The 19,443-nt window shown below is 37.8% G+C and overlaps 3 protein-coding genes across 8 annotated transcripts in view; 2 read left to right on the forward strand and 1 right to left on the reverse strand.

Moving 5' to 3' along the window:
* The first annotated feature begins 1,559 nt into the window (after window positions 1-1,559).
* On the forward strand, window positions 1,560-13,862 carry Mpv17 (Mitochondrial inner membrane protein MPV17). 4 transcript variants are annotated; one of them, XM_087346842.1, is made up of 8 exons: window positions 2,126-2,230; window positions 3,175-3,392; window positions 4,720-4,941; window positions 6,369-6,485; window positions 7,621-10,908; window positions 11,276-11,458; window positions 11,559-11,653; window positions 11,855-13,862. In XM_087346842.1, exons 1-5 carry the CDS (start codon window positions 2,206-2,208, stop codon window positions 7,645-7,647), a joined length of 609 nt encoding a protein of 202 aa, XP_087202968.1. In that variant the 5' UTR covers window positions 2,126-2,205; the 3' UTR covers window positions 7,648-10,908; window positions 11,276-11,458; window positions 11,559-11,653; window positions 11,855-13,862. The 4 variants fall into 4 exon arrangements, with proteins under 4 accessions (XP_021928868.1, XP_087202968.1, XP_021928866.1 ...); XM_022073174.2 differs by lacking the exon at window positions 11,276-11,458 and having other exon boundaries at window positions 7,621-10,383; window positions 10,789-10,908; XM_022073176.2 differs by lacking the exons at window positions 2,126-2,230; window positions 11,276-11,458 and adding an exon at window positions 1,560-2,061.
* On the reverse strand, window positions 11,823-16,929 carry spn-F (C2H2-type zinc binding domain-containing protein spindle-F). The gene is made up of 4 exons (XM_022073170.2): window positions 16,022-16,929; window positions 15,141-15,232; window positions 14,565-14,757; window positions 11,823-12,712 (listed from the first exon to the last, which is right to left on the reverse strand). Exons 1-4 carry the CDS (start codon window positions 16,656-16,658, stop codon window positions 12,375-12,377), a joined length of 1,260 nt encoding a protein of 419 aa, XP_021928862.1. The 5' UTR covers window positions 16,659-16,929; the 3' UTR covers window positions 11,823-12,374.
* A 923-nt stretch (window positions 16,930-17,852) lies between these two features.
* drpr (multiple EGF like domains draper) overlaps window positions 17,853-19,443 on the forward strand; it is a 44,846-nt gene continuing 43,255 nt past the window's right edge. For 2 of the 3 annotated variants that reach the window (XM_022073163.2, XM_087346837.1), the window contains exon 1: window positions 17,853-18,038. The gene's annotated coding sequence lies outside the window, so the exon portion shown is untranslated. The remainder of the gene's footprint in view (window positions 18,039-19,443) is intronic. The other variant, XM_022073164.2, reaches the window with a different exon arrangement.

Genomic DNA, 19,443 nt, shown 5'->3' on the forward strand with positions numbered 1-19,443 from the left:
GATTTGTGTAGCATTTATGTAATTTCCTGGCTACGAGAATTCCTACTTCATTTGTGGTTATCAATTTTTTCATGGCTGATCTGGGAATTATATTCCATAATGCTATCTGGTAAGCATTAAAGGGGTTGATGGACCATGTTTTGCACCAATAATTTAGAGATTTGTTAGGATTATGATAATATATACAGGGTCTTTGTGCACTGTCAGCAACTGAAGATTTGAATGCAGAAATTATATCCCATTTTAAAGCTGTTTAGCCATCACTGCCCCTTTGACGGTGGTTCTCAAACTTCTTTTCTGGCACCACCATTAAAGTACCAAATATGTTTCACTCACCATACAGTCATTTACATAAAAAAGTCAACATACTTCCTCAGTGGGAAGGATGGGTGACACTAGTGACTGATCCTAGGGTGGATCATTCATAAGCCATTTTCAAGCTGCAGATGGTTATGGTACTTTGATTTAATTGGCATCATTGCTGAATTTTTTTTTCACACGTATGTCGTACAGAAAGTAATATATTGAAAGCAAGAAAAGCCACAGCTTCAAATTTGTATTTAAGGGAAGTATCACCGGCAAATTCCATCTGGGATTTTATAGAAAGGTGACTTAAATTGCAAATAGACTTCAGATCCATTCATACTGAGAAAGAGTTATGTCTGAAAAGCTAATCTTAAAATTACACTCACAATCAGTGAGGTGTGTTAGAACTTTAGGTTTAATTTATTTAAATTCATAATCATATCCTTCGACATACTTATGCTAAACATTTCTATGCCATCACTTTCACAAATGTTCTTCCAAGGTGTCATCTTTTTTTATAAATACCAACACTTTATGACTTCTTGGGCTACTAGCTGTGTCAGGTGGATGAATAGAGAAAACACTTATTTCAAGAACCATCCTCATCCTCAGGGTACTGAAGTTTGCCTGACACGTCTAGTATCCCGAGAAGAATACGTTATACTTAGTCGATGTGAAAGCTTCAGATTATACATCCCAAGATTTTGTCAAAAAGCTTTAAAATGTTAGCATTTGGATGTTGAAGAGAGGTGTTTCATCTGCTGAACATATCAGACATGTCTGATAAATGGGATAGAAGAGTAAGACGCATATCCAGAAAGTATTGGTAAAGTTCAGAATTAGAATCCTGTAAAAACCTTCATTCTTGATTAGTGATTAGTGGTTTGCTTGCAATTCCTCACACAGTACTGCATATAGACAAATGTTGAAAGGGCGAGCCTTCACAAAGTCTCTTGTAACACAGCAAATAATTGAGGCTGAAGGTCATGTGACACTACAGCCTCCATGAAAGTTGCAATGTATAAAGTTTAGGTGAGGAACAACTTGCCTTTCTTAAGCTTTCAAGCTGAAGTAAGGCAAGTGTTTCAAGTGCTTGGACATAGTTTTCACCATGTATAATGTCATATTCTGATAGCTGCCAGTAGTAGCGTGTGGATGCTGTGACTGCTGTTTTCTTTAAGTGTCACTGTCTCTGCAGAGGCGACAATGAACAATTTTTAATCTATCTTAAATTATCAGTGTACAACCTAACCTAAGTTTGCAACAGATTGCAAAAAAATAATACACAGCTGCATCCTGATTGGTTGTGATGAGCGTGGAACTTGTCGATTAGCAACATATTTAATGATTCGAGGTTACTTCGTTCAAGAAATTCTACCACACTGAGTAAACTTGTTCCGAATGCATGTTTTGCCCTGATTTAATTTATCTCTCAAGTCTTTTGAGAGGGTGGATACACTTTTGAGGATATTAATAACATTGAAGTTCACAGACGAAAACGAGGTTTCAGAAGTGCCAACCTACCCGCGTGTGTTAGGTGTTTGTGGTGTGTGGATATTATGTATGCCAATATTATGTTGTTTTTAGCGTGAAGTATGCTTGCTGTTGAAATGGCAATTCAGAACAGGGCGTATGAAATGAATAACATTAAATAAGACATACATTTTAATGTTTAAGATATTAGAAGCGCAAAAGAAGTTACTCTTCTATTCTACGTCAGATAGGAGTCACAATGTGAAAAGACGTGTCACTCAGGTAAGAAGGAAAATTTTGCAACAGGAATTCAAAATGAATGACTAAAGCACTGCAATTGATAATTTTTCTGTGGATAGTGTAAGATTCAGCACATTGCTTTTCCCAATAACAAATGGCCTATCAGAACGTGGTGCTCAGTATCTTATGATTAATTATTTTGCAGCAGCAGGTAACTTAGTACCTTTGAAGTAGAGTACAAGAAAATTAAATGAAACAGTCATACAGTTTCAACTTCTTCGAAAGAGTGAAACAGGGAATCTGTTTATAAAGTCAGTGACATCAACAGTAAATTTAAATAATTTTTGTATATTGTTCTAAATATCTTTGAAGCTAGTTTTCCAATTAAATATAAAAGTATTGATAAAGTAAAGAATGCCCGGTGTACACTAGGAATGAAAATATCTTGCAAATGTAATGTAATTAACCAAACGTAAGAGCATGTTGTGAAATCCTGAAAATGTTTTAAAAGAGACTAAGAATTGGCAGTGCAGTAGACTTACAGCAAATCAGGCAGTGAAATAAAAAGATAATGAAATTTTGTTTATTAAATAACATTTTTATGGCATTCAAGGAATAGATGCAAAATGATTCCAAACCTATCAGACAGGAAACAAGTCTGAAGTAAAATCACACACACACATGAACACATACATAGTCCACAGTAATTGGGCCAAAGTGCTGTGGCAGATTGAAAACACAAATTGGACCACGCTGCCACTGAGACTGGCACATAATATAAATGGGTAGTGTAATTTATCTACTTTATGTAAACTCTTTGTTTGAAATATGTGAAATTTTATAGTATGAATTGCACTTGTAATATGACAATATGTATTGTATTATTATGGCTTATTCTATATCCTATTGTAATCTGACTAACATTTGGATCCATGGAGTGTTGTAAAGGACTGTGTCTGTGTTTGTCTCTGTGTCTGTGTGTGATGTCTGCTGTGAAAAATGTAGTGACCATAAAGCAGTAACATAAGTCAGAAATAGTTACCTTAATTTGGACTACAATCTCACAGAAAATCATTCAATTCTGAGGTCAGGTTGGGTTGTGACCTGCTTTGATTTTGCGTGGAAAGACTCACACATTTAATTTTTATATTACAGATATTTCTATTTCGTTTACCATGAAGCATCTACGGAAACTATTTGGTGTATACCGTGCAGTTCTGTATACTCACCCAGTGTACACACAAGCGTTGCAGTCTAGTTTCCTTATGGGGGTAGGAGATGTGCTGTCTCAAACTGTCTTTGAGGACAAAGGAATTAAGAATATTGATAAAGGACGTGTTATCAGGTTCGCTGGTATTGGATTCTTTTTTATGGTAAGTATAAAAGTATCATACATAAGTGTGGAGTAATTTGCGGTTGTGTATGATATTTTGGTTTGTAACCTTTGTTTCTGTAATCTACTTGAAGGAACAAATAATTTTTGTCAAGGTACCATTCTTCTGTTGTCTGTAGTTTCTGAGTTACAAAAGCATTTTGACCGTGACTGAAACGTAGGACAGCTTTTTGGGGTTATGGGCTTTGTTTCTGTAATCTCCCCATTGAAACAAACAACTCTAATCATGCCACTGTTCTTCTGTCATGCTTAGTTCTCAGAGAACAGAAACCATCTTCACCTGGTTCTGAACTCATCACAGTTTTTCAGGATTGTGATCAGTTTGAACTTATAGATCTATTCTGTTTTCTAGATTATTTTATGTGATATATAACCATACAAGAAATTATATTCATATGCTACATCAGATATCAATAGCTCTTTTGCCTGGTAAAGCAAAATTTGGGTGTTTTTATTAATGTATCATGGCTTTTGTTCCTGTAATCTTCCTACCAAAATAAACAGCTTTGGTCCATGTTCTGTTTTTCAATTATGCCTAGTTTCTGAGCTACAGAAATCATCTTCGTCGAGACTTGAACCCATGAGAGTTTTCTTCTGGGTCGTGGTTGTTGTTACTGTAATCTCCACGCTGAAACGAACAACTTTGGTCTAGACACCACGTTTAGGTTTTGCTCAGTGTTTGAAATGTGTAAACCGTCTTTGCAGGGACTTAAACACAGGTCTATTTCTCAGGGTTTCGGCCTTTCTTCTTGTAATCTCCTTGTTGAAACGAACAACTTTTGTCTTGGCACTGCTCTTCTGTCGTGCTTAGATTCTGTACAATGAAACCCAAACCCAGGACACTTTCAGGGTTTTGACCTTTCTAAACTCTCTTCCTGGATTCATGAAATAAACATGCAACATGTGTAGCAAATTTGTATCGGTTCTTAAGCTGTACATACCCACAGTCTAAATTTTGTCGTCAAGGTGTTGGGAACACTAAACTGCTTCTTTTATGGTTTATTATGGAACGTTTTACAAAGTATGTAACTTTTGTTTTCCATGCACTGTGAATTTTTGTTTCTTGATTTATATAATGCTGCTTTTTTTGTTGTGTGAAATGATTGCATCATTATGAACAGCGAATCGAGAATGGTCTGGAAATTAACTTGTCGTAACATTTACCACGAAGGACAAAGGAAGATCATAAAATCCTTTGGATAACTGGTCCTTGGTCTGAGGCTTGAACGTTGGACTTTCTGACATCGTGTGATGTTTTTGTGTGTGTATCATGAGTGTTTTTTAAGCGTTACAATGCTTTGTTGCAGGGTCCAGCTCTACAGTTATGGTACATGCGATTAGCAAAATTCAAAGCAAAGTCCTCGTATGTTCAGACTGCAAAGAAAGTAGCTGCTGATCAGCTGGTTGCAGCCCCAGTAATCCTCTGTACTGTCATGTCATCTGTTTCCTTGATGGAAGGACATAATGTTGAACAAACTAAGGAAAAGCTGAAGAATGACTACTTTGAGGTCCTTCTTACCAACTACAAGGTTCGTCAGTTTTCCGATTTACCACTTGCCACGGCGCGTACGTTCACAATGCAGACTCAGAATGCTGGGAAAGTGAATATGTGTATTAAGGTATACTTTCAGCATTGGCAACTTGCTTGCTCCAAGACTACACAGCATAATGACCCAAAGACACTTATTCACCACTGTTCAAATCACAGAAATGCATTTATGAGGAAAGACGTGTACATCATGCCCCTTTAAAAGTATTGTTCTTGGAGGAGTTAATGCACCAAGCTAAGTAATTCTGTCATGTCTGAAACTGTTATTTCATAATACTGTTAATTCCCTGCTGCAAATTTCTCTCATTTTCCACGCTCGCTAAATCTGTTTATTTTTAGTTTCTGTTCAACAGTTGCAGGGATTGAGGTACAGAGGTTGAGTTATTTTGTTCTTGGCCATGAACTGATGGATGGAAGTGATGTGAGCACGTACGTTGTCTCGATGAAGTAACAAATGTCCATTCCTCCATTTTTCAAGATGACTTTAGTTTTCCTGTAGGTGCCATGGAAAATATTTGTAATATGGCTGATTGACAGTTTGACGTCTTGGCACAAACTCATGATGCACAATCGTATCGCAGTCACAAATGATGAACTGTGCTTTTGTCATTTGGTCGGACTTGTCTGGCTTTCTTTGAGCGCAGTGACTCTTGACACCTGCTGTTTTGTTTTTGGTTAATACCAGTAAAGCCATTTTCAACATCTGAGTAACCTTTAAAAAGAAATGTGGGGCATCTTGAACTTGTTAAAGATAATATATGTGTGTGTTTGTGGATGTGCACGTGCAAACACATGCTCGCGTCCGCACACACACATGTACATATGAACTGCTTTTTTGTTGTGTTAAATTTCTTTGTCCATTAACAGACATCTTGTGCTCTTGTTGAATTGTAAATGGAGATAAAAAAGTGCTTCTTGTTTCATCTTGAAAATTTTGTATTTGTAATGGCTTTAGGTCTTTCAGACATTCAGTATCTCAGACTATAAAGTGTCAAATGAGAGGATGATAGTGAATAATGAATTGGTATAGTTTTCCCAATTCAGTTATCATTAAAATATGTTAGGTGGAAACATGTGGAAGACCCTTCCATTATTCATTACGTTCACCACAAATCAGTGACATCTTTCCTCAGGATTAACAACTATAACCATAACATCTCTCAGGATCAGTTTTCACAGCTCTGAAACTTCTGCATTTTATCTTCATCTGGGTGTTGGTTTGCAAGCAAGTACAAGATTCCCTCGGCGTTATGTACGGAATTGCAGACTATAGTCAAGTAAAAATAAAAACAGTTGAAGTCACAGTAACTGGTTTTTGCAAGGGTATCGTGATCTCACCGAAGTGTTTTGATATCGCTAGAAGGAATGAATTTGGCCACTGTATGTGATCTTTTTACCCTGATACAGGTTTGGCCGTTGGTACAGTTCTTGAATTTCTCTCTTGTCCCTGTGAACTTTCAAGTGCTTCTTGTCCAAGCAGTCGCGATATTCTGGAACTCTTACCTTTCATTTAAATCACACAAGGTAAGTTCTATAGTATTCTTTTCAGTACAAAGTTCTGTAATGACTTTAAGCTTGGCCAAGTGAAAATGGCTGCGAAAAAACATGTAGCATTTAGGTGGGGACATTGCCTCTGGAATGTCATGACTTTCTTGTTGTGGTATGTAGCCAAGGGGTAAGATTATGGACTTGTAATGCGAGGGTTGCCCACAGTGTAACACATTCTGGTGAGCAGTTTTTTATTAGTAATTATGTTCTGTACTTCCATTTTTATTTCTTGTTTTAACATCAATATGAAATATTAAAGTATTTCATCATAAAGTCTAAATTTTGTTTTTTTATGAATTAATATTATGTCATCATTATAGCATTTCTCCCAGTGAAATGCAGTTCCTCATTTTAAGATTATTCTACTTATTGAATGTAAAAGATGGCATGTAAAAATGTTGTAGAATTTTATTCAAATGACTCTTGACCATCGTCAAGAAGTTTTAGGTCTGATTTATTTCTCCTGATTCCCTGTTTACAAGTAATGGATGACCTTTGATATTTTTTCCTTCACTGAAGTAAGTTCAGCATTGTTAAGTCTTTTCTGTCCATGGCAGAAAAATACAAACCTATTCCTCAAGCTGTATGACCAACTGAAACTACTTAATACTGTCGCTTCCAACGAACTCTTTATCTCATTGTCTGTCAGAAAAACGTATTATGTGAGAACGTTCTACCCTACAGTGTGGAACTGGCCTGTGGGTGCACTTTTGAACTCTGTGTGGCATGTCAGTGAACACATTTAATCTGTGAAAGTCATAAAACATAAAATTTATATATAGCAACAGGAAAGAGTTGGTTAATTATTCCTATGATTAGAAGAAACAAAAACAATGTTGGGGAAGCTTATGATTTGGTTGAGGACGATTAATTTATAAATTCATGCTTAGTTTTATTCAAGGTTTTCATTTCAGTTTATCTCATTATCGTTATTTACAAGAATAACAATTTCTTACACGTCGAGCTTTGTACACTTCTTGATCAACTGAATACTAATGAAGTGACAAAGTTTTTATGATATGGTGGAATGAGATTAGCTTTTTTTTGTTTTAGCAACTTGCATGATTGAATATGTAATAGAATAATGGATGATTGGTCACCTGTGTTACAGAACTACGAAGAAAGACAAGATACATGAGCCCAGAAGCTCTGTGATTACGTAAGTAAGATATAGTGATAAGACGCCAGTAAAAGCTGCAGTCTTCGGTCTGTAAAATATGTAAGATATTCAGAATTGTTCTAAGATTAGTCGTGTGGTAATGCAGTTATCAAGTAATTCAGGATCTGTGTGGAATCTGAGGTTTTCATAGTGGTGAAGATGATGATGTTGATCTTCTGGGTTTGGGTGCCATGTAGACTTGTCAGTGTATGTCAGTTTTTCAGAGAAATATGCTGTCTTCATCTTCAGGGCTGAGGACTTCAGCACTGAAACATGGAAACAGCATGTTGCTATGAAACAGTGGCCTCTACCAGTGGTGCATGGTGCCAGATCGTCTTACAACAACAGAATCATAACCCGCTATCTGTGTCTTACCTTTACCTCAAATGCTGGATGTCATACAATGATTCATGGTATAATTATTTTTCAGGTGGAATATTAATGTTTGTTTTGTTTGTCTAGTCCGATTTGATGTTCTCGCAGTGGTGAATATGTCAGTTATAGTCTTTTGAGTTTTGACGCTGTATTTTCTTGTGAGTAGTTATGAAATTTAAAAGGAATGTGCCACCTCCATCTTCAGATTGAATCCTGTGAAATGTTGGAAAACCTACATACAGCATGAAGCCCCAAAGACCCCAGTTGACTTGTTTATGTGATATCTGTGACTGTCATTACAGAAGACAGTTTTACCCCATTTACACATTGTGAGTATTAAATAAATAACTTTTTACAATTTCAGTAGTCACTGCTGTGAGAGGCATATCTGCCATTTTCGATTTATTTAACTCTAATAGGAGAAGAAAAATGGAAATTTAAGTATATAATATTATGTTCAACCACTAACAGTTTATAATGCTGTTTACAAAGATTTATAAAGTTGATTTTAAGTATAGTATAATGAAATACACAGAAGTAAATCTGCCATAATGTTTATAGCTTGGTTTGCTGTCAGTATTTAAATTATAGTATTTAAATATTAAAATTATAAGTATTATGTTCAGCTTTAACAAAGTTGTTTGTGAAACCAGGGTAAGTGGTCTGGGAAATGACTAGTACACCATACAGGTAGGCCCTGATTTACACCAGGGTTACGTTCCACCTCCTCAGGGTCACTAGCTGAAGCGTCGTAAATCGAGGAAGAATTATAATGCATTGTACTGGCGGACGAGGAGAAAGCAACTGACGCCGACACTAGCACCGCCTTGGTACCCACTTCCTGTGCTGCGTTTATGCTTGAGTTTTTAAATTTTCTTCTTATATTTGTTTTCATTTATTTTTTCATTATTATTTTTAATGTGAAACAGTGTAAAATGAAGCGTTGTGAAGCAGGGCCTACCTGTATTTACTTGTGTAGGATCTGAACCATTGTGCTGCCATTGTGCCATAAAAATGCAATTTATCCAACAAAATTTCATGATTTACACAGTCAAAAGCTTTTGCTAAATCACAGAAAATTCCTCCAACATGCATTTTTTGGTTAACAGATTTTTAGCACATTGTCTGTTAGTTTGAAAGCTGCATCTTCAGTGGATACACCTTTCCTGAAGCCAAATTGTTCCGGGACTAATATGTTGTTAGCGTGTATATGATGACTCAATCTATTGTACATAATTTTCTCAAGCACTTTAGAAAAAGAAGTTAAAAGTGTAATTGGCCTGTAATTTGTCATACTGGTTTTGTCCCCTTTCTTGTACAGTGGTCGTACTACTGATATTTTAAGGCGGTCCGGGAAAATGCCTATGTATAATGAGTGATTACAAATGTGAGTTAATGGACGACTAATTAAAGCTGAACAAGCTTTCAAAATTTTACTTGTTATCATCATAACCTGATGAATTTTTTGATTTGAGGGAATTTATTACACTTTTCACCTCAGTTTCGGTGGTTGGAATGATATTAAGGCCAAAATTTTTTACAGGAAATGCAGCTTTTAAAATGGAAACAGCATATTCTGTCTCTGTTTGATTTAAATGTAAGCTTTCTGTAATTGTTAGAAAACACTTATTGAAGGCATTAGCCACTGTTCCAGGATCCTTTACTTTTTCATTGTTTATTAGAAGAGATGGCATCTGTTCTGAAAAATGTATTTTTCCTGTCTCCCTTTTTATTATGTTCCATGTTGTTTTTATTTTATTGTCTGAATTTGCTATAAGTCTACTGTAATGCTGCTTTTTAGCCTCTTTTATAACATTATTCAGAATTTTACAATACTGAACATAAAATGCTCTTGCATTTGGGTCTTTACTTTTCCTACTGTAGATAAACAGACTCCTTTTATTCTTGCCAGATACATTTATTCCTTGCATAATCCAGTCATTGTTTATTTTGCCAATAGTTTCATATGTAATAGGAAAACTAGCTTCAAAAATATTTATAAAAGTACACAAAAATGAGTCAAACTTTTTGTTGGTATCACTGACTTCATAAACAGATTCCCATGTTTCATTCTTCAGAAGAAGCTGAAACTGCATGATGGTTTCACAGGCACAGTTTCTGCCAGCTGAGGAACCCTTGTATCCCTCTCTAGTTTGCCGGTGGAATGTGTCCACGAGTACACATCCCTTGCTGTCATAACCTGATGACCTGTGTCATAAAATTAATTGCCAAGTAAGAGTATGTTACCAGATATAGTCACTTCTGCAAGCACTTGAGCCCTCTCTACAGAAGCTACCTCGCAAGACGGAATGTTAGGAAGTTGATGAAGTGCTCTGAATGGTGAGAGCAGTATTGGTCAAAGTCACTATGTAATGCAGTTTCATAGATGTAATTCAGTTGTGTGGTGCTGTTAAAATAAGCTATTTATTAACTATTAAATGTGTCAGTACAATCCCAAGGCCAAGAGCATACCAAAAACAGTCACCAAGATATATTCAGAAGCGTTGTGACATCAATTTTGTGCATAATGTTAAACATTCCCAGTATTCTATCGTATTTGGCTGATTTTGCACAAATAGATGGGTTACATTTTCCGAGATATGTGGTTATGAAATCGTTTGGCAAGTGTTTCACAATGCATTTCGTTATTGATAGATGTAGCAAGCAATAGTTTCGATGTATTTACGATTTCTTGTGAATTTCAAATACTCCCGCATCGTCCACAACACGTGGGTTTCCTTCCAGTTTGTGAGGTTGGCGTGCCTGTCTACAAACAAAATGGCTTATTTTCGTGTGTTGTCTGGTGGAAGCCATGTGATGAAATTAGCTGCGTTCGTACATCAGGATTTTGTTACTATGTGCAAGGTATGTTAATTTTGCGTGAACTCGTGTTAAGTGTAACATTGCTCGTTGACGGGATGTGCAGTTCGGTACTTTGATGCATTGAGGTTAGGCTTATTTGGCCTCCCGAGTACGTTCACTAGGTTAGGTTTGTGTCACAAAGACTGTGTGACCCCATGTAGCTACTCGTGAACAGGGAAAGTGTGCGGTTATGTGGGTGTGAATGCCTTGCGTCCATCGGAGAGCAGGTATGCACGAGAGAGTTAATCCCCGAATCTCCACTGGGTGGAATCTGCTTTGTGAACCGTATTTCTGTTTCAGTGCATTCCAGTGGGAGTACATTACGCATCAACCCAAGCCAAACTTGCATATCTTTTGATTACTGTTTCAGGAAATCAGTTTTGAGCCTGTTGGTTAAACAGTTCCTTGGAAGTTACAGATGTGTAGATCCAGGCATAATGAAGCACCTTGAGTTTTTGCATAGCATAAGGAAATGCAGTAGCTGGGTACAGAGTTGTTCACACAAACATTGTTGGTGCCCCAGCATATTCCTTCTGTATTCAGGTTTTAAGATGTGTGTATTGTGCAGTGTTGGTGGATGTGGTTCTGAACATTCTAGTATTGGCTCACTTTCTCAGTATTCAGATACTGAAATATTTTAATTAATGTCCTAGGATACCAGTCATGGCAACATCATGACCGTTCTGTTTGACAAGGCTGGGGTGAAGTGCCAGAATCATAATGGCCACTGTTAGATGGCCTGTTCCAGGTACGTAAAACCCAGTTATGCGCCTGACACAAGATAGGATGTTGGACCAATAATTCTTGAAGACATAGCATATTAATTGGCTCACAAAATGCACCCTATAGTTAGAGCGGTGGATATCAGTATGATGCTAGTTTCTTAAATGAAAACCAACTGCATTCCAAGCAGATGATACACATTAATGTCAGTTTTATTTTATTCCAGAACCTGAATTTTACATACAGCAGCGCCAAACAGCATTTTCTTTCAATGAAATTGCACTTTATTGTATCAGCAATTCTCTGAACTAAATGCCACTCAAAAGTGTAACATACCAAAGCCAATCATTTTGCTTATGCCAAAGGCAAAAGTTTAAATGTCCCTGTGACTATGTACTGCATCATAAAGGCACATTGTCACTAGATGGAAGGGAGTGATTAGCTTCAGGATCTGGGAAAGAACCTCACTAATCACAGTCATTGTGAATATAAGTGATGAGAAAAAAGATCCCAACCTCATAATGGGATTTCAATCCTGGCCACCAGCCCACAGTCGGTTGACTACTATTCTCACTCATTTGCACGGTCTCTATTCACTTTGCATATAAGCAGTAGTTTTGTAGCTAATTTGGCTGCAGAAACTGTAGTGGTGAAGAAGTATGAGCCACTTGTGGGAGAATGTTATGGACTGTCAGTGTCTTGAGAACTCAATTGTATTGTCCTTGCTGTGCCTTTCATGGTAAACGTTAAGCTATAAGTTCAAAATTGTTTAATATGGAGTCTGACTCCTCTTCTTCAGTAAAGTGGTCTGTGACATGCTGCTGAAATATTATGAAGGAAGATCCCTTGCTGTACAGTCTGCCACACAATGGACAGATGGACTCCTTGTACAGTGTGGATGTGTCTGTGCTGTAAATGGATGTTGGTGGCTCAGCCACTTGGTTCAGCTGCCTTTGGATACCTTCACTGTAGGATGTGCCATCAGGAACCCCCCATTTCTGTAGCCTCTCAATGTCTGTGTCGATGATGACCGAAGTCAGTTTAGCCTGTGACTTCTTCTGACAGTGGCTACACAGTGCACCACCTGAAAGAGCGAACAACGGGGCAGAAATTCAGACTGGCGAAACCATAATAGTGAGGATTAGGGAGCTGTTTTCCAAAATGAATAATATGCATGCATGACTAGCAAGTTTTCAGCATAGATGCTAGATGGAAAAAATGTTCCATTTTACAAGTGCAACTACTATTATGCAGCTTTCTGAAATATTTCTAAAGAAGATAGGGTATGAAGGGTATAAAGGAGATGAAGAAGGGCTAACAGAAGAAGGTATAAATATATCAGCCTTCAAGGCCTCACAGTGACTGAACTCGGCAAAATCCTCTCAAGCAACAAGCTGTTTCAGTTGTGCACAAAAGCTTTTGTCAAGATGTAAATAATCATTCACCACTGAATTTCAACAGCGCTTTTCCACCAGTACCTAATAAATTCCACAACTGTTACAAATATAACGAACTATAAATTACTCAAATATTCAAGCTTGTAAAGATATATTTCTACATTCCCAAGAATATGCTGAAAAATTACATGAAAGTAAACACTCATGTAAAAGTTATGGTAGCTTAATCATGCCTTATGAATTGTTTCCAAGTGGGATGCAAAAAAATATAAATTATTGTAGTTCAGTTTTGTGATCGCAAATAGCTTCACTGTTATCCAAAGTTTCCTCAGGCCCTGCTTAGGTGTTTTGTGCTGTGTGGCAGACCCGAATTTTTCACTTTTCCACACTGTACAGCTTGTATGAAGCCACGGTGGTCTAGCAGTTAGAACGCTGGCCTTGTAATCCTGGGGTCTCGGGTTCGATTCCCGGGGGTGCCCGAATTTATAACTTGTGTTGGGCAAGGCCGTGGTCTAGGCAACATGGAGTTTTCCTCCGTGGCATCCCAACAATTACTCCATTCACACACAGAAGAAGGCAATGGCAAACCACTTCTGGATCATCTGCCAAGAACGTATATGAACAGGTCCCAGTCCGAGAAAAGGATGGAAGGATCCTGTTCATATGGACCTGTCATCAGACAGAACACTAAATAATATAATAACAGTTTGTATGTGAAAAGAACTGTATGAATCTGACTGTAATTTCAGCATCTAAATGTACTCATCACCAGAAATTATTTCCACTTCACTATTGTAACTGCCACATTTGTGTAAAATAAAAATTATGTGTCACATCTTTGATCACAATAACTTGCAAAAGCACAATATATGAAAAGAGAAAAAGTTTCCATTTGACATGAAACAGCTCAAATTACTATTACAAATTAAAAAAATTTGGTAAGTCATAACCACATGATTCTAACTGTTATGATTTATATTAGGGGCAAAATTTTAAATCCGAGTTCATATGGGATGCGGTCAAAGATGTACATGTAACGACAAATTTTATATACAAGACACAATAGCAGTGCACAAATTTTGGTTGGAAAAGCCTGACCACTCAGAAGACCTAGTCACAGAAGGGATGAAAATCAGGTTTGAAAGTGTGGATTTCGATTCACCTGGCTCAGAACAGGGACCAGTCATGCATGGGCTCTGGTGAACACGGTAAAGAACCTTCAGGTTCCATAAAATGCAGGAAACGTCTTTACTAGCTGGACATAATTGCAGTGATGGTCTTTTTATAAATACCAAATGAATATGAAAATAAAATAATTGTAATAATACAAGAAAGCTTTTACATTCTACAGCATAGTTTTTGGTGCATAAAATGAATGCCAATTATGCATGCTTGTGCACAATTCAAGAATATGTGAATAGTTGTAAAAAATTAAGTTTTACAGACACCTTTCTCGTAAACTTCTCTTTTCAGATTTCTGTTGTACTAGAAGAGAAACTTAAGAACAAATATCTGCCAAAGCTATGGAAGACACTGTACCTTTTTTAACTCTCTCTACATTTGCAATTGCAGCTTTTATCACAGTCTGTTGCTCTTTCAGCATGTCCCGTACCTCCATCAATTTCTTGTGGTGTTCTTTCATGTCATCAATCGTTTTGTTACCGCTCTCCGGGTACCCAAACCCTAGGTTCTGAATGCTGTATGAAGAGGGATCACTCTGGATTTCCACCATCTGTAGCAAAAATAAACTGTTACACATTTGCAACAGAATTATTTGGATTTTCATATCTGCAATAAACTTCCACAAATGTGATTCCAATGTCACTGCTACTAGTAGTTTCTTCAACTTCCACATTTAGAACTCCCAATTAACATAATTTAACCACTTAGTTCTCAATGATAAACCCTTTACCACATACTTTAATATAACCAGTTCTCTGCAGAGACCACATACAATCCATTTCAAACATTCACTTGCAATTAGCTGGCCAGCAACTGTTCATTCACTTTGATAAAGTGCCTCATTAAATTAGTTCTTTTAAGACTGCCCTACTAAATGCTGTGGTGCAGTGGTCAGATAAGAACGCTAATGTAGTTTTCACAACAAAGTATCACCTGTGCATACTGTTCTTCAAGCTCTGTTTTCTCTTGCAAAAAGCTCTTAATGAGTTTCAGTGAAATCTCCTCCAGGCTCTCCTCGGCAACATCTAAAACACAAATGAGATGTGACACACCACTGTTAATACTATCTATCACTATTTCCACATTTCAGTACAGGAATGTTTAATGTTAATGCCTTTAAAATAAGTAGAATTTATGCATATATTATGAAGTTTTTAGAAAACAGCATGTTATATGACAAAATCATGTCATAAGTATTTATACAGTAGGACTTGAGGTTCTCATGACAGGAAGTATGAAGATGGCTATCTTCTGGGTTGAAGCACCATATATAGTCTTCTTCTTCTTCCTAATCAACGTTTAGGCCTCCGTAGACCTGTTCCGAGGCTAAAATTGGTCACTCCATCTGCGCAGTTGACCTACGCCCCTCCGTCCAGTCTGTCTATAAAATAATGCTTGCCGTGGATATCTTGGAGGTGACAAACTATAGATCAATTTCATTATTAATACTTTTTCTAAAGTATTTGAGAAGGTTATTGCAAAAAAAACATATTTTTTATCTTTGCACAAATTAGGAACCATGAATACATGAAATCTGTTGTTAATAAGGGTCTGCTAAACTTTTGCACTAATTACATTTTGGAACACAAATGAGAAAAAATATGTAACTGTATAATTGAAGAGCAGAACACAGACTCCATTCTCCAGTGAACCTTGACCTAAGGTATGTTTTAATAACAGTGCTCTTTTCCAAATAGATTTTCTTTTGTGTTTATAAGGAATGTGCAAACCAGCAGACATGCACACATCACACTGTATGACAATGAGGTAACAAATTAGTGCAATTCAAAATTAAAATTTAAATCTATATTTACCTCCTGATGACTTTGCAGGTGAGCTGTTGTGTTTCTTAACACCCTCACAAACTGTGTCTGTGGCTTTTGTTGCTACATTACTGTTTTCCTTGGTCAGTACAGTGTCCGATGACACGTTCAGTTCACTGCTATGCAACAAACTACTTGTAGGTGATAGTGACTTTGGCACTGTAATGCTACTGGCTGAATGATGTCGACTCAAAGTGCTGGATATTTTAGACAAGTGGCTACCAAGGTTCTCATTTGCTTGGGTGAGATGAGAAAGTCTGTTCCACAGTTGCCTATTTTCAGTAGCTACCATGAACAAGTGATGGGTGAGCTGGGATTTCTGGCGGGTCAATGTTGCCACTTTCTCTTCCAGACAGTCAATTCTGTGTTCCAAGTCTCCAGGCCCATTATTTAACTCATCTGCTCCAATGGCACATGATGAATCTGACTTTCGCTTCCTGTTTTCAATACGTAAGCTATGATTTTCTTCCTCAACAACCCCTAGCCTTTGCTGTAAACGTTGACACCTTTCCTTCATAGTCTGAAGTGCAACTTTGAGTGCATAATGTGAACCAACAGATTCTTCCACATTTCTCAATCTGCATGCAGACTGCTCCAAATCGTTTTCAATCTTCCTTTCAATACTCATACTTTCATCAATACACTGACTATTTCCCAGCTATAATTACGCTTTATGAGGCTCTTCAAAGAGGTTACTGAAACTACTTTCTTAAGATACAACAAAATTCACAGCGTGAAATGAAGAAGCGTATTTTAAAAGGTTGCGAATTCCCATAGAAAAACTTCGGTTCTCAAATCCAGCTTCTTAAAACTTTTTATCTTCCAGTCATAAATTTACCAATTCTGCTACCTCACAACATAAGCTATTATCGGTTCACGGTACTCTCCTATGTGTTATGATATATTGGCTATACTGGTCTAATCACTGAACACTGCATTGTTCTGGACCACCCTTCGTTAATATTAATAACATGGATTACAGCTCACTGAGGGCGGATTCCTCTTGATTATATCGCATCATTAGTTACCAAAAGTAACAATACTTTGTATTATCTTCAGCATGTTTTATGTCCTACAGCCACATGTGTCCCATGTGAAAGACTTCACCAAATCTGGGCTGTTAGTATCAAAGCGTGAAGTCGGCCCAAAGAAAGGGGGGAGGGTTACTGCCAGTAAGACTTTTTAACGTGTGCTGCATTTATTTGCATTTTGCAAACAAATTTTAAGATTATCGAATGAAATTATTCAATTACATTTATTTGTCGCAGATTGTGTGCTGTGAAAAATGTGAACAATAATGTTTTTTTAATTCGAAATTATGCTTATGATGGCTGTCTTCTGAATTGTAACACCGCACAGTTTGCCAACGTTTCATAGGTCCTTGCTGCCTTTATCATCACGCTGATTATGAAGGCAACAAGGACATCTGAAACGTTGGTTAACTAATTACACGGTGCTAAAACCCAGAAGAAAGCCACCTTTATATTCACCGCCTTGAGAACCTCAGATCCAAATTTTCTTCATGTTTCTCAGCAAGAAAAGGTTCATTTCGCTACAAATGCTAATAAGCGCTTTATAAGAATATGAGTGTCAGCAGTAAGCATGCAGATTGTTCCCATCGCAGAAGATGAGTGTGTTCCAGGATGTTGCGCCGTGTTCATGTGTGGCATTATGGGTGCTCTGGGTTAACTCCTTCGGCTTATGTTGGTAGCATTTGCTTGACACGTACCTACTTCCGTCAACATTATAAACAGATAGAGCCACCGTTGCCGCCTGCACAATTAGTCATTCACGGAACAGGTGGCAGCACAGAATAAGCATGACCATTCTTTGTGCAGACGCTATCTGTTTACCCAGTTGTGTTTCGATCCTGCGTGGAGTTTGGTGTATCGCTAGTTCATGTTATTAATTTTACGCGCAAAGGAAGTAGTTTGTTGTGTATGCCGTGGGCTGTTTGGTGCAATATAGTGTGTTAAATAGTGGACAACTTTTGCGGGAAAACAGCAATGTAAGTAAACACGTTAACTACAATAGAACAACGTAACAGGTTTCCATGGTGACCTCCGAAGTCCGTATTTGTGATAGTCATTGCTTGCGTAAAATTCTTTGTAGGATTTGATGTTTTCACGGCGATGAGTTCCAAGATGGCTGTCTTGTGGGTTTTTACTCCGTGTAGTCTGGTAGAAGTTCACCGACGATGATCATCGCCCTGATGATGGAGGCAGCAAGAAAATATGAATGTTACTGGCTGTCTGCCCTCTGGGTTGTGGCGCCGTGTAGTCTGGTAGAAGTTTACCGACGTTTCAGAGGTGTTTGCTGCCTCCATCATCAGGGCGATGACCTCTGAAACGTTGGTAAACGGCGCTACAGCCCAGAAGACAGCAATCCTCATACTTATCGCCGTGAAAACTTCATATCCATTATCAAACTGTTGCTGCTCACTGCCGAATACTGTTGATATTGAGGACAAGTAAAGGAAAAGCTGACCCGCAATTCGCCGTGAAGGCGGGGGGGGGGGGGAGGCGGCATAGCTCCTACTCGTTCTTAACCTCAGAACTAGGTGGGTGTGAGTGGTCATTGTCACGTCCCGGCCGTGCTTAACCCCGGTACCCGTTGGTCTGGACGCAGAGGATTTCTGTCTTGCATCACGGCATGTTTCGAAGGTGCTCGCTGTTCATTTTTCACTCGCGGGAACACTGCCGAATGTGTTTGAATAAAGTTAAAATTGTATCTACATGTCTTGAAAATTAGTTATGAGGAAGTATGTGTGCGTTGTGCAAAGAGGCAATAATAACACACAATTTTATCTTATTAACGAATCTTGTTTCCTCATAGCAAGTAACCATTTTTCATCCTAGAGAATGATACAGTTTAACGGAAAAATATTTGCGGACCGCGTGCCGAGAACACCTGCTTTAAGACAGGTTTTTAAATGGTGTTCATGATCGCCACCAGGGATTGCGTAACAAATGACCTCACTCTGGCAGTAATAAACAGATCGCCACGTCGAATGCATTGTTTAGTTTGTCCCACCCGTCTCCTGCTCTCACTGTCAATTTCACGAAGAAGATCCTTGGCAATATTACGCAGTCTTCTCCGAGATCATCAAACGTTAATAATGTCTTGTCTCCCACATTCCATCCCATCCCATCCCATCTTTCTGCCCTGATTTCCGTATGTGATGGTGTGACTCTCGATGTTTCTCATTCGTTTTGCAGAGTTTTCCCTCCAGAACTTGAATCCAAGAATCTCTTAAACTAATGTCCGTCGTATGACAATGCTTTCGAAAGGAAAACAAACAGAGTAATTTTCCCGATTTGGATTAATTTTCTGTAATCATGAAATTCAAGGCATAATTCGATTTGCGAGCAGATACGTAACGGACAGAAGGCTAGTCGAAGGTCACGTACAGA

The sequence above is a fragment of the Zootermopsis nevadensis genome, unplaced genomic scaffold (genome assembly GCF_977971745.1).
Source record: "Zootermopsis nevadensis isolate Lab colony 2312 unplaced genomic scaffold, Znev_1.0 Znev_ptg000010l, whole genome shotgun sequence".
In the NCBI taxonomy this organism is placed as follows: domain Eukaryota; kingdom Metazoa; phylum Arthropoda; class Insecta; order Blattodea; family Termopsidae; genus Zootermopsis; species Zootermopsis nevadensis.

Excerpts from the sequence above, each read along its gene's own strand:
- Mpv17 (XM_087346842.1), top strand. The coding sequence starts at position 2,206 with ATGATTAATTATTTTGCAGCAGCAG. Across the intron at positions 2,231-3,174 it reads TAATTATTTTGCAGCAGCAG|ATATTTCTATTTCGTTTACC; the intron begins GTAACTTAGTAC and ends TTTATATTACAG. Across the intron at positions 6,486-7,620 it reads TTTCATTTAAATCACACAAG|AACTACGAAGAAAGACAAGA; the intron begins GTAAGTTCTATA and ends CCTGTGTTACAG.
- spn-F (XM_022073170.2), bottom strand. The coding sequence starts at position 16,658 with ATGAGTATTGAAAGGAAGATTGAAAACGATTTGGAGCAGTCTGCATGC. Across the intron at positions 15,233-16,021 it reads ACCTGCAAAGTCATCAGGAG|ATGTTGCCGAGGAGAGCCTG; the intron begins GTAAATATAGAT and ends TTTGTGTTTTAG. Across the intron at positions 12,713-14,564 it reads TGTAGAGAGAGTTAAAAAAG|GTGGTGCACTGTGTAGCCAC; the intron begins GTACAGTGTCTT and ends TCGCTCTTTCAG.